This window comes from Cyprinodon tularosa, unplaced genomic scaffold, assembly GCF_016077235.1.
Source record: "Cyprinodon tularosa strain WSP-4 unplaced genomic scaffold, ASM1607723v1 ctg337, whole genome shotgun sequence".
NCBI classification, from domain to species: domain Eukaryota; kingdom Metazoa; phylum Chordata; class Actinopteri; order Cyprinodontiformes; family Cyprinodontidae; genus Cyprinodon; species Cyprinodon tularosa.
This window is the reverse complement of record NW_024039049.1, coordinates 138,706-153,429: the sequence shown is the minus strand read 5'-3', so window position 1 is coordinate 153,429 and position 14,724 is coordinate 138,706. Positions and strand designations below refer to the sequence as shown.

The 14,724-nt window shown below is 37.1% G+C and overlaps 1 protein-coding gene across 1 annotated transcript; it reads left to right on the top strand.

Annotated features, from left to right (window-relative positions):
* Nucleotides 1–3,167: 3,167 nt before the first annotated feature.
* Nucleotides 3,168–5,828, top strand: atp23 (ATP23 metallopeptidase and ATP synthase assembly factor homolog). Its single transcript, XM_038294235.1, has 6 exons — nt 3,168–3,315; nt 3,434–3,479; nt 4,883–4,964; nt 5,042–5,179; nt 5,253–5,336; nt 5,402–5,828. Exons 1-6 carry the CDS (start codon nt 3,168–3,170, stop codon nt 5,603–5,605), a joined length of 702 nt encoding a protein of 233 aa, XP_038150163.1. The 3' UTR covers nt 5,606–5,828.
* Nucleotides 5,829–14,724: the final 8,896 nt, after the last annotated feature.

Here is a 14,724-nt window from a genome sequence, read left to right as displayed (position 1 = left end):
TAATTAAATTATACAAGTTTGGTATTAAAGGAAGAATATTTAAATGGATTAAAGACTTTTTAACAGGTAGGAAAATACAAGTTAGAATAGGAGAAACTACCTCAGGAAAATATAAAGTAGAAAATGGAACTCCGCAGGATAGTATTGTAAGTACACTATTGTTCTCAATTATGATAAATGATGTATTTAAAGATATTGAAAAAGACATGGGGTGTTCACTATTTGCAGATGATGGAGCTGTTTGGAAATGAGGGAAAAATGTTGATTTTATTGTTAAAAAATTACAAAAGGTTATTATTGAAATAGAGAAATGGGCGTTGCAATGGGGATTTAAGTTCTCAGTTGATAAAACAAAAGTAATGTTATTTACTCAGAAAAAAATAAACAAGGAAATAAAATTAAAATTATATAAACAAGAGTTAGAGCAGGTAAAGTGTATAAAATTTTTAGGATTATGGTTTGATGAAAAATTAAAATGGCATATACATATACAAAAAGTTGTTGGTAAATGTAAGAAAATCTTGAATATTTTGAGATGTTTGGCTGGCAGTGACTGGGGAGCAGATAGGAAATCACTAAAACAGATTTACACAAGTATGATAAGATCCAACATAGACTTTGGTTGTTTAGTTTACGGTTCAGCAGCTAAAACACATTTGGTTAAATTAGACATTATCCAACATCAGGCATTAAGATTGTGTACTGGAGCATTTAAAACAACACCAACAGCAGCATTAGAAATAGAAATGGGAGAAATGCCATTAGATTTAAGAAGAACAAAATTAGAAATTAATTACTGGTTAAATTTACAAGGAAATAATGGGGATCACCCAACTTTGGACATTTTAAATCCATGCTGGGAAAAAGAAAAGAAAGAAATGAGGAGTTTTGGATGGTCAATTGAAAATAAAATAAAAAAATTTAAAATGAATAGTTTAGAAATGAGTCAAACAACACCAATATCAATTATACCTCCCTGGATTCTACCAGAAGCAACAGTAGATATGTCACTAATGGAAAAGAAACAAGATAAATCGTACACGGTAGATATTAATTTAGTACAGTTACATTTAGACAGTTATTATCAATATATTCAAATTTATACTGATGCATCAAAAATAACTGAGAAACTAGGAATAGCATTTGTAGTACCAGAATTCAATATAAAAATAGGAAAACGAATTACAGATGGATTATCAGTATACACAGGAGAAATGTTGGCAATATTATTAGCGTTACAATGGGTAGAAGACGTAAAACCATTAAAAACAATAATATGTTCAGATTCAAGCTCTGCATTGTTAAGTTTAAAAAATAACCAAACCGATAGTAGGATGGACATTTTATTAGAAATAAATCATACACTGTTCAGAATACGAAACGGGGCTGATAGTTACATTTGTGTGGGTTCCAGCACATATTGGGGTAGAAGGAAACGAGAGGGCAGATAAAATGGCAAAAAGGGCAATTAAACATTCTATTAGTTTTATAGTTAAAATACGTAAATCAGAAGGAAAGAGTATTATTAAAGAGAAACTTACTTACCTGAGATAAATTAGAATCAGATGTGGTCAAAAATCCAAATTCATAAATAGAACCAAATTTTCAGGTTTGGAAAACCACCAGAATGTTTTGTTAACAGGTGATAAATAATTCAGGGTTATTTTGACCCCGTATGGGATGATAATCACAGTAATCGTTTATTCAATCATTTAGAACTAAAAAAATGCATTTACAATCATTATTATTGTTCATATTTTTTATTAAAATGTGAAAAATATTAGTTTTGTTTTATTGTTCTCTCTTTAATCATTGCTTGTTTCACGCAACTAATGAGTCAAAAGAAGAAGAAATATCCAAAAAGAATAAATATTTGCACAACACCCCTAAACAAGTTTTAAAAATCAATTCCCTGGACGTATTTTCCAAGTTTAAAGACGTTTCTCTTTCATCCAGGAAGATTTTTCTATTCAAAATGTCAGAAATAGCGTTTAGTTCCAGGTTTTGGTTTAGAAAACATGCAAATAGAAATGGAGAGGTTTTACCCTTCATTTAATTTTTTTTCTTAACCAATTTAAAATGTATTATACCTCATTGAATCATTTGAAATCTGTTTCTGCAATAAAAAGTAACTGCCACTATTTCTATTTTTCTTTTTTTATTTAAAGTTTGCTCTATTTTCCATTCATCGGCCATATTGTTTACGTATATGTTGTTAGTTTTCGCCCATGTTCTATTTGTTCTACCCATTTGGTAACGCCTTTACCTCAACGTACGGAAGAGGATTAGGGCCACTGAAAAAATAAAAAAGTTTAACTGATTTTTAAATTTAATTTCAATATAATATGATTTAAAAAAAAAGTCTGAAATCCGACTTGAATCTCAGAATTCTGACTTTAATCTGACAGCTAACAAACATTCAGCATCCAGCTGTAGCCATGTCTGTTTTAGAGACTAACTCTCTTGTTTTAATCTCCTTCTGCTCTTCCATTAATCAAACAGCATCAGCAGGGACCCTCAGGGACGGAAAAAGGTCGCCTAATTCCATAATTTTCCACCAATGTGTTCCTGTTTCTCCCAAATAACTCATCTTTTTCAGTGAAGCTGAGTGCTCTAAGATTAGTGAAGCTGAGTGAATTCTAAGATTAAAGTCAGAATTCTGAGAAAAAAGTCAGAATTATCAGAATTCAGTCAGAGATCCGAATTTTTCCCCATATTAAACTGAAATAAAATTTAAAAATCAGTTAATTTTTTTTTTCCAGTGGCCCTAATCCTCTTCCGTATGGACGAGTCTCTGTATACTGTTTGTTATATAAAATAATATAAAACAATTAATAAAAAAAAAAAAAAATAAATTCTTGTTTTCCTTCCTGGTGTGGAAGCCACGCCTCCTCGGATTACAAATGAGGCGAACCCCTCCTGTTAACCTGGAGGAAAAATAGTTTAATTATAAATATTAAAGAAAGAAAAATTGATCAAACATTATTATTGTGGGAAATCTCCAATATAATTATTTTTATTCTGAAAATGACGTCAGGAAACATTTGCTCACGGAACCCACGTGACCAGAAGCCCAGCAGTGACCTCTCCTGTTAGCTAGCGGAGGGGAGAAACCGACCCACGGAAAGTTCTGCCGTGACATTTCCACGCCACGAGGATCCGACACGATGGATGAGAGCAAGCAGGAGGAGGGATTAGGATACGAGCTCTTCCCGGAGAGGAGCAGCGGGAGGAGCAGGAAGGGAGCCATCAGGGAGAGCCTGTTCACTTTCAGCCATAAGTGTCAGGTCATGTTAACGTTCGCCATGGAAACCAGTGAGTCTTTGATCTAAAGCAGCCTTTAAAGCCGCCGATCAAACGTCACGTGTGACGTCTGACCGTCTGAGCAGCAGCTGTGCTAGCGATGCTAAAGCTAACTGCTGTGTGTCTGCAGGTCCTTATGCTAAACTGCTGCTTGGAGCCATGAAGAGCTCAGGATGGTGAGTTACTCACAGAGGCGGCTCTAGGGTCTGCAGGGTGGGGGGCCCAGGGGCCCGGTGCTTATTCATGGGGAGTAAAAGAAAAATGCATAAAAACAGGACAACAGCAGAAAGTTAACGCTACGTGTGCAGATTTATTTTTTGATGCATACTTGTGCATCCTCGTGAAACGTCATTAGCCTCAGCCCTAGTGCTCAGGTTCACTAGAACCTGGCCCCTCCCTCTTTACCCAGCATGCATCAGAGCAGACTTGTCCGTTCTCCAGATTGACAGCTGTCCCAGCATGCACTGCGGCAGCAGCAGCTGCTCACAGAGCTCTGAGTATTAAGTTAAAACTTCTCTTTTCTGTTGCCGTTGCTCAATAAAAGTAAGTTTTAAGATCATTTGAGGCGAGAATATTATGCTTGAAGCTTCACTATATGGAACATTTACTGATTTAGTGCAGAATTAAAGAACAAATGTCCGAAGTTGAGGACCGTGGCAACCAGCGGAGCCCCAAAGGTAACCACAGCCAGAGCTAACGTTAGCCCGTCTGCAGCAGCCGGGGCTGCATCACTTCGCTTTGTTGCTTAGCAACAACAGAAATGATGACATCACATGCAGTGTGGGCAACAGCAGAAGGTAGGATTTCCGCACCTCTGAAAATGAATAAGAAGGACGGCTAAACAAAAACCCAAACCCAAAAAAAAAAAACGTTCTTTCTGTAGTCGTAGTATTGTTTCAAGCTAATAACTTGTTTTTCAAATGGAAATCTAAGAAAAGTTACAATCCAGAAATAAAACTTTAAAGATATGTGAGTAAAAATAATAAATAAGTAAATAAATAAAAAGGTAATGAGAGTTACTATTATTTACTATTTCTTCAGATTTTAGTTTTTCAACTTTTTTTTTGCAATTTTTTTCAAGTTTACTTTACTTGTTTACATATTTCATATGTTTTAATTTCCTTCAAATTTCAGTTTTTCAGGTTGAGTTCTACGAATTGCGTTCTTTTGAATTCATTTTTTTCTAGATCTATTTTCTGCAGTTCTAGGGGCGGGGGTTTCCTCTGGAGCGAGGAGCAAAGACGCATTTCTATTGGTCTGCTGGACGTTAGCAACAACATTTTTACTGGGCTAAAAGTTAAGAATGTGATCTCTGAAATACGATAGGAAAGGAATGAAATTCATAAAGCACAGAAATAGAAATAAAAAATGGAGAAAATAATATATGAAAAGAAATTGAAATAAGATCTGAGAAAACAGAAACGTCTCAAAACCTTTTATTGATTTAAAGGATTTATAAACCATGTTTTTGCTTTAACAATAATGGATCAAACTTTACTCCATACCCATTGGCTGCTAACTATCTGCGTTTTTTCCCTTTAATGCCACTAAAGAATCAAACTTGTTTTTTTGTGAACAGCAAAGTGCTTAAAGACAGACATTTCTCCTGTGAGGACTGCGACGGGACGGTCAGCGGCGGCTTCGATGCAGCCTCCTCTCAGGTAGGAGGCCGAGGAGGCGGCGTACATCAAGGTTTCTCCTTTCCAACGTCTCATTGCTTCTTCTTCCCCCCCCTCAGATTGTTTTGTGCCAGAACAACATCCACCAGCAGTCCCACATGAACCGGGTGGTGACCCATGAGCTGATCCACGCCTTCGACCACTGCCGGGCCCATGTGGACTGGTTCAACAACTACAGACATCTGGCTTGTTCTGAGGTGGGGAGACGCTTTTTAACCCTCGCCGGACACATCTCTAAGTCGCAGCTTCACGGTTTCTGTTTGTGTTCAGATCCGAGCGGCTAACCTCAGCGGCGACTGCTCCTTCAGCAACGAAGTCGCCAGATTCAACTTCGGCTTAAAGGAGCATCAGCAGGTGAGTTAGAAACGTCGCGCTCTGACCTCCCAGACTCCCTGCCTGTAATCGAACTCTTCTTCCAGGAGTGCGTCCGCGGTCGGGCCGTTCGCTCAATCCTGGCTGTGAGAAAAATCAGCCGAGAGGAGGCAGAGAAAATCGTGGACGAAGTCTTCGACTCCTGCTTTAACGATCACGCCCCTTTCGGACGGATCCCGCACGTCAACACGGACGCCAAGTTCGCTTACAGGGAGTACGCCAACAGGGACCGATACTACGCCAACCTGTAGCTGTGGGCGCCTCGGTCTGTACGGAGTTAAAAACAATCCGTCCCGCTGGAGGGGAAGTAGGGAAGCCATTTTCACACACTGGCTGCACCGCATCAGCTGATCGGGACATTTGCTTCGATCCTCGCAGCACACCATTGCACGCAGAGAAGCGTGGGAGTTAGAGCTGCCATGACTGATTCTACAGGTCATGTTTGAAACGAGCCAGAGAGAATAAAAAAAAAAACGAGCAACAATCATTTGATTTTCCCTCTGGACTCTGGTTTGGTGGACTTGGAAATAAAAACGATCAAATGAGGCAGCGACTTCTTTTACTTTCTGGTTTTTTTTTTCCAAAAGTCCGATTTCTGAGATGTTTCTTCGGTACGGAGTGAATTTTGCTCCATGATTGTTGCAAGCAAAGAACATGTTTGATGAAAAGAAAAAAAAGGAATTCAGAAATGAAACTTAAAAAAACTTAATCAATAAAAAAAACTAATTAAGAGTATTTTTGTTGTTTATTTTTTTTGTTTGAATTTCAGGTTTTCACGTTGAGGTTTACAAAATGTAAACTTTTTCAAACTGTGTTCCAGATCACTTTCTCCTCAGGCCTAATATAAACGTTCGCTCTTGACCAATAAAATATGTTGTTAAATATATCTTTAAATAAAAAAAAAAAAATTGGGAAAAAAATCTTTGAGAAAACGACCATCAAAACTTTCTTTCTTAAACATAATCCTTGCAACAACGGAACTTAATTCACTATATTAGGTGGGTGGAGAGGTGCAAATGCACTGCAAATATAAACAGCAGCCGCTTCATTTAGAAAATCACAACGCACAAAAACACACAAAGGGAAAATTCTTCCAGTGGCAAAAACTAGGAGATATTTATAGGCAATAATACAATAAAGTTTTTTCATGTATAAATTTGCCTCCCCCTAGTGGTCCGGAGCTAATTTGCAGTTTTAAGTTGAAGTTTTTGTGACTTTCATGATTTTTTTTAAATATTTTTTAAGTGTTTACGGCTCCTTGACAATTAACATTTTAAAAAGCATACAAAAAAAACCATAAGCCACTTTAAGCTCTATCAAAAAGGAAAGTTTTAACCCTACTCTTAAAAGTAGACAGGGAGAATAGAGATAGAATGATGAAAAAGGGGTCCCTATGTCCTCCAGCAGTCTAAGCCTATAGCAGCAGAACTATAGAGATAGCTCAGGATAACCTGAGCCACTCTAACTTTAAGGAAAGTTTTAAGCCTAGCCTTAAAAGTAGACAGGGTGTCTGCCTCACGGACTAAAACTGGTAGTTGGATCCACAGGAGAGGAGCCTGATAACTAAAAAGTGAAAAAGTTTATTGTGGTTTAAATAGAAAATGTCTGTTACATTAATCTGGTGGATTAGGAGCCTATTTAAGTAGCAAAGGTGGGAATTTAATCAAAAATACCTTTAAAAAAAAGAAATTATGATGGAAAATATTCCTCAATGTCCAAAAACTTTCTCTGTCCAGCTCCTGTAAAAGGATGTTACTGACAACTTGATTTAGGTTTAATCCCCCAGAGATTATAGAGCAGAGAAAGTTTGGAGTTAGCTTTATAATCCTCCCATCATTTTAACTCTTGCCTCAAAGACAACAGCCTCTGCATCATCATCACAAAGTCATTCTGCCTCGTTTCACATCAGAGTTTAATATTTCACTCTTAATATAATCCACTTAATCCCACAAAAGGCCAGGATGAGCGTAGGCTTGAACATCAAGGCGAGTGGGTGGGATTAGGTTAATTTTGGAAGAAAATGATGAGAACAGCTTTGCAAAGGGAGGAATTAATCGGAGGCGAAGACAAGAAGACAAAAAACCAGAAATGATATTTGGATTTGTGCACCCAGTCAGACTAAATGAAGGAATCCCACTAAACAATAGTGTTACTAATGGAATCGGGCATGTAAACAAATGAAAGCTGCCAAATATATTTGATGGAATTCGACATGCAAAATAAGACCATGAATGTCTGAGATGACCGACCTGCTGCGGAGCGGATTCACCTAAAGCCCAAAACACGCTAAAGGTCAGCAGCCAATAGGAAAACACTAAAGTCCTACAAGGAAAAAACGTCTCATTAGCTGAGGAAATGAAGCTCTGCTTGTGTTTCAGCATAAAAACAATAAAAACTTGCAGGTTTTCATAGATACGATCCCCAATAATCTGAATATAAAGGTTGACATCTGAGCAGAATTAAAGAAATATAGACTGAATACAAAAACATTTGGAGGGAAGAGATTAAAATATCATTAAACTTCGGAGGGACATTTGGAGGAAGAGTGGAAACATAAAATAAAAATATTTTCCCTCGATTTGAAATTAAAATATTAATTTGAGATGGTATTAATGTAAAAATTTTTAGATAGATAGATAAACTTTATTCCGGACTCTCGGTCCAATAAATACATACATAAAAATAAAATAAAAATAGTTAATGATAAAAACACAATACAAGTACCATTATCGATTAAATAGGATGTTTAAGAAGACAGGAATACCAGTGTCTCCACAGCTTAGACTGATATCGGATTGCTGGTCGTCCAAGATGGTCCACTTGCACTGGACCATCTTGGACGTTTCAACAGTAACCGCATAGCATCATTATAGGCCACCTGCAGCCTTTGCAGGTTGACTTTTCTATATGTAGTCCAGAGGTGAGCAGTGAGCAGAGTTACAATATGCATTAAACAGTTCCACTTTGACTTTATCAGTACATGAACCGAATTTACGAGCAAGGGTGTTAGCTTGAGCATACACCAATCTACATTGCCTGCAAATATCATTATCGTCTGACAGATTTTCTGTGATGATGTGCCCAAGATACTTGGTTTTATTTGTAACCAGAGATGAGAAGTAACGAAGTACAAATACTTCTTTACTGTACTGTAGTAGATTTTTCTGATATTTTTACTTTACTTTACTACTTATTTTTATGGCGACTTTTTACTTCTACTCCTTACATTTTTACACAAATATCTATACTTTCTACTCCTTAGATTTTAAAAAATTGGCTCGTTACTTTAGTTTTGAATCATTTCAATGGAGTTACCGTTATTATTTTTCACGTCATCAATACCAAATTCAATCTAATTGGATGGGAATCTACGTTGCATTTTTATATTATATTATTATTTTTATCCTTAGTGTATATATTAGTCTATTTTTTGCATGCCTTATTTACTCCACCCGGTGCCTCAGCAGAGCCAGGGCCATCTCCAAGGACAGCTCCCACCCTGGCTCCACCCTGTTTGACCTGTTGCCCTCTGGAAGGCGCTACAGGCAAATAAGGATCAGGACAAACAGACTCAAGAACAGTTTCTTCCCCCAAGCCATTGCCGCCCTCAACTCCGACCTGCACTGTCGGTCACTTTACATCTGTTTTGCACTATCCCCCCCCCCCACAATCTATGCCAGTACTGTTTACATTTCCTTTTCACTGTTTACATTTCCTTTTAATGTATTTATATATTTTTTTGTAACTGTTTACATTTCCTTTTCCTTTTAATATATTTATATATTTTTTATATATTTTTTATTTTTATTTTTATTTCACGGTAGCTGTTATGGAAGTCCCAAATCTCATTGTATCTGTCGCAGAATATAATGACAATAAAGGCTTTTTGACTTTTTGACTTTTGACTACCCCAGTGTTTTTAGAGATTTTTATAATTTTATTTACCTATTCCATATTATATGTTTCATGTTGCACGATTGTACCATAAAAAATTCCTAGTTGCGAACTCCTTCACTAACAATGGCAATAAACCCGATTCTGATTCTGATTTGACGCACCACTACAAGATGAATCGACAGATTCGGCGGTATTCATTGGCGGCAAATCATTGCAGCTTGGTGGCGGTGGCGTTAGCATAGTAGCATGGACGACGAGATGATTGAAAATGAACACAACGGAGATCTAGTCCTATTGGCAGACATCCATTTAAAATGTAGGCAACGGCATGAAAAAAGTGGTTTCTACTTTTACTTTTATACTTTAAGTAAATTTACAAGCCTGTACTTTGTTACTTTTACTTGAGTAAAGAAGTTTAATCAGTACTTCCACTTTTACCAGAGTATTTTTAACACAAGTATCTGTACTTTTACTCAAGTACGGAAAGTGAGTACTTTTGCCATCTCTGATTGTAACACCCAGCACAGTATTTGACAGCAGAAAATCTGGAAACTCAGTAGATTTATCTTCCTTACTCCTACAGGTCATGATCACACGTTTAGATGGATTGTACTTTATGTCGTGTTCCAGACCATACTCAGAGCAGATGTTTAGTAGTTGCTGTAACCCTGCAGTACTGGGGCTAAATATTACTAAATCATCCGCATACATCAGGTGATTAAGTACCGAGTCACCAGCCACACAACCAGTGTGACAAGCTCTCAACTTGTGTGACAGTTCATCCAGATACAAGTTAAAGAGAACTGGGGACAAAATCCCGCCCTGCCTCACCCCATTACTAACTTTGAATGGAGCCGATGCACATTCCCCCCATTTACAGGTGCTGGTCATAAAATTAGAATATCATGAAAAAGTAGATTGATTTCAGTAATTCCATTTAAAAAGTGAAACTTGTATATTATATTCATACATTACATACAAACTCATATATTTCAGATGTTTATTTTGTTTAATTTTGATGATTACAAATGACAACAAATGAAAATCTCAAATTCATCATATCAGAAAATTAGAATATTACTGAAGACCAATAAAAACAAAGGATTTATAGAAATGTTGGCCAACTGAAAAGTATGAACATGAAAAGTATGAGCATGTACAGCACTCAGTATTTAGTTGGGCCTCCTTTGGCCTGTATTACTGCAGCAATGCGGCGTGGCATGGAGTCGATCAGTCTGTGGCACTGCTCAGGTGTTATGATAGCCCAGGTTGCTCTAATAGTGGCTTTTAGCTCTTCTGAATTGTTGGGTCTGGTGTATTGCATCTTCTTCTTCACAATACCCCATAGATTTTCTATGGGGTTAAGGTCAGGAGAGTTTGCTGGCCAATTAAGAACAGGGATACCATGGTCCTTCAACCAGGTACTGGTAGCTTTGGCACTGTGTGCAGGTGCCAAGTCCTGTTGGAAAATGAAATCTGCATCTCCAAAAAGTTGGTCAGCTGCAGGAAGCATGAAGTGCTCTAAAACTTCCTGGTATGTGGCTGCGTTGACCCTGGACCTCAGAAAACACAATGGACCAACACCAGCAGATGACATGGCACCCCAAACCATCACTGACTGTGGAAACTTTACACTGGACTTCAAGCAACGTGGATGAAGTGCCTCTCTTCTTTTCCTCCAGACTCTGGGACCTTGATTTCCAAAGGAAATGCAAAATTTACTTTCATCAGAGAACATGACTTTGGACCACTCACCAGCAGTCCAGTCCTGTTTCTCTTTAGCCCAGGCAAGACGCTTCTGACGCTGTCTGTGGTTCAAGAGTGGCTTGACACAAGGAATGCGACAGCAGAAACCCATGTCTTTCATACGTCTGTGTGTGGTGGTTCTTGAAGCACTCACTCCAGCTGCAGTCCACTCTTTGTGAATCTCCCCCACATTTTTGAAGGGGTTTTGTTTCACAATCCTCTCCAGGGTGCGGTTATCTCTCTTGCTTGTACACTTTTTTCGACCACATCTTTTCCTTCCCTTCGCCTCTCTATTAATGTGCTTGGACACTGAGCTCTGTGAACAGCCAGCCTCTTTAGCGATGACCTTTTGTGTCTTGCCCTCCTTGTGCAAGGTGTCGATGGTCGTCTTTTGGACAACTGTCAAGTCAGCAGTCTTCCCCATGATTGTGTAGCCTATAGAACTAGACTGAAAGACCATTTAAAGGCTTTTGCAGGTGGTTTGAGTTAATTAGCTGATTAGAGTGTGGCACCAGGGGCCATCAATTTTGAACCTTTTCACAATATTCTAATTTTCTGATATGATGAATTTGAGATTTTCATTTGTTGTCATTTGTAATCATCAAAATTAAACAAAATAAACATCTGAAATATATGAGTTTGTATGTAATGTATGAATATAATATACAAGTTTCACTTTTTAAATGGAATTACTGAAATCAATCTACTTTTTCATGATATTCTAATTTTATGACCAGCACCTGTATTTAATACATATCTGACTATCATCATCATAGAAATGATAACAGATGCTGAGCCTTCCTAGAATGGAGCCCAGTTCTAGATCTAATGTTCCTGAATTGCTTCTCTGACCGAAGTAAAACCGTTCAATTAAGTTTTTTCTTTTTAACAGTGTCCTGTCTGGCGATATGGAAATAGCAATAATTGTCTTGATGCCAAAAAAGAGCCCAGCAGATTTTACTTTCACAAGTGGAGCAGTACGGCTATCGCCATAGTGTTCCGCTTGATTGATGCATATAAATAGCTTTATTATAATTCATGCAGGGATTTTTACAGATTATATGTTGGAGCTTGGCCTGTTTTCCAGTGTAGTCCTGTTTCTCTGACTGTGACTAACTGGATGTGCTCTCTTCATCCTCTGACATGGGAGCTGGCTCGGAGCTCGTCTGCCTGGCTGTGTGTTTCCTGGACGGGGCCGCCTGTGGAGCTGGTTGACAGTTGCCTTTTGTATCTATGCTTCTTTTTCTATGTCTGCTTCTGTCTCCTTGAACCCCAGTGGGCCTCAGCAGATGGCCGCTCACACTGAGCCTGGTTCTGCTGGAGGTTTCTTCCTGTTCAAAGGGAGTTTTTCCTCTCCACTGTCGCTACAAGCATGCTTAGTGAGGGATTGCTGAAGAGTCAATGAGTCGATGCAATCAACTGGTTTTCCTTAGATAGAAAACTTTGAATCAATCTGACTGGATGATCTGGTTGAACTGGAAAGTGCCTTGAGATGACATGTGTTGTGAATATATATATAAATAAACAGATTTGAAATTGAATTGAATAGTTTGGTTTTTTCCAAAGCTCCAACCTTTTAAAAGAAATAACGACATATTATAAACTAAAATGTGTGAAATCCAAAAACCTTATAGATATGAATTCTCAATACAAAACAGAGACTTTGACATTTTATCTCACAAACATCCAGACTTAAAAAAAAGATAAAAATGAGAATGAAGTCCGACATTATGGCTCTAATTTACCGTTAAATACTCGCTCGCTGAAGACAAACACAGAATACTTTTCCTTTCTTCTTGTTACACAATAAAAACCCATGAATTATATAATTACTTTTATTACATAATAAATAGCTTTTATTGTACAGATTTGAACTTTGAGAAAGGTAATAACGGAGATTTTACATCAGGTGAAAAAGATATAAATAAATCAACTATGACTAATTGAATCACCTATGATGAAAAAGAAACATGGAAATTAAATAAAACAATAAATATTTTATTTCAATTAAATCATTTTTAGTGTATTAAAGTAGTTGGGGACTTTACCTGACTCAGATCTACATTCATTAAATTAATTTAGTTTATACACCTACATAAATCCTTTGGGGAGTAAAATTAAGCAACAAATAAATTATATGACAAAAACAAACAAAGAAAAATATGTGGAATTCTTTGTGACGCCAGAAAATAAATCAGAATCCTTTCCGTTTATTTAAAGTATATGAAAGTAGAAATGTAATACCATCCCTGTCCTCTAGATGGCACTTTTGACCCACTCATTTTTATCATCAGGCCCAATTACACCAGAATCAAACTTCTAAAAGAACCACTTTCATTCTATTATTGCTTGGTATAATTGAATTAATTGACTCTGTTCTGTTGCAGGTGACTGTGGAGCGCGTTATGAGCGCAGATAGGACGCAGTAATCAAGTTGCTGCTGAGAAGAGTGACGACTTTCATTATTTTCATCTATTCAAGCAGGTAGCACCCACTGTGATTTAATTAGGATGCTCCAGAAGCACTAAAACCCCTCCGCTAATCTGCTGTAGGACAACACATTAACCTCCAGAGCTGTAATGAACTCGTCTCATTAATTAGTATAAAGTCAAATTTAGCAATTGTGTTGAGAAGACAGTGAAAAGCGAGGACAGCCAGCCGCCTGGGCTCAGCTTTGTGGTGTCTGTTCTTCACAGGGGTGGAGCTGATAATGAGGAGCCTAAATTATTCAGCCTTTTAAAGTAATGAGATAAGCATAGCTGTCTTAAATAAAAGGCTAAATGTCGACTTAACCCAGCTTTTACATAAAAAAGCCCCCAAAAAAGTTCAGTTTTAATTTGAAACACTCCTTCTCCAGGAGCTAGATGACTTTAAAATAAACTCTGTGACTGAGATTTATATTTATCTGTCCCATCTGCAGAAGGAAGTCTCCTGGATCTTCATCGGCTTTAAAGCCTGAGGGCAAAAGTCAAATTTAGTTCAACGAGGAAAAGGACGTAGATCTAAAGGAGGCCAATCTGGTTCTATATACTGGCTTTCCAATAAAAGTAAAAAAAAAAGAATCTACTGGACTTCTTTTCAAAGTTTGAAGACGTTTCACTTCCCATCCCAAGGCCTTAAAACATTTCTTTTTAGCAAAACTTTTGGTCCCCCTTAGATGTTTCTTTTTTCTCTTTTAAAACAGCTTTTATTATTTTATTTTATTTTATCTATTTCTTTTTAATGCTTTTTTAAATGCTTTTTTGTAGCACTTTGAGGCCTTTTTGGTGAAAAGTGCATTATAAATTAAATGAATTATTATTATTATCCAGGAAGCTTTTTCAATTCAAAATGTCAGATCTCTTATTTTGAAAATCCAGTAAATAAATGAGTTCGATCAGAAAAAATGGGAAAAGTTTCTACAGCTGGGTTTTTAGTTCTTTAAAAATGAGACAAAACATGGTAGCTTTTCTTCAAATTGCTTTAAATAATTTAAATTAACAACAGACATAAATTACTAATCAGATGGATTTTATTTGCCAAAAAACTGTTTGTTTTTCAGTTTAATTGGTTCCGGTTATGGTGCGTTCACACCGAACACGATTCCAGCGACTGGAGCGGGAAACCTGATTCTGCCGCCTGGAAAATGTTTCAGATAAAAGCAGAAGAAAAGCAAATAAAGATAAAAAATGATGATAAAAGCAGGAAGTAAAGCAGATCAAACAGTTGGACCACAACCTTCAACCAA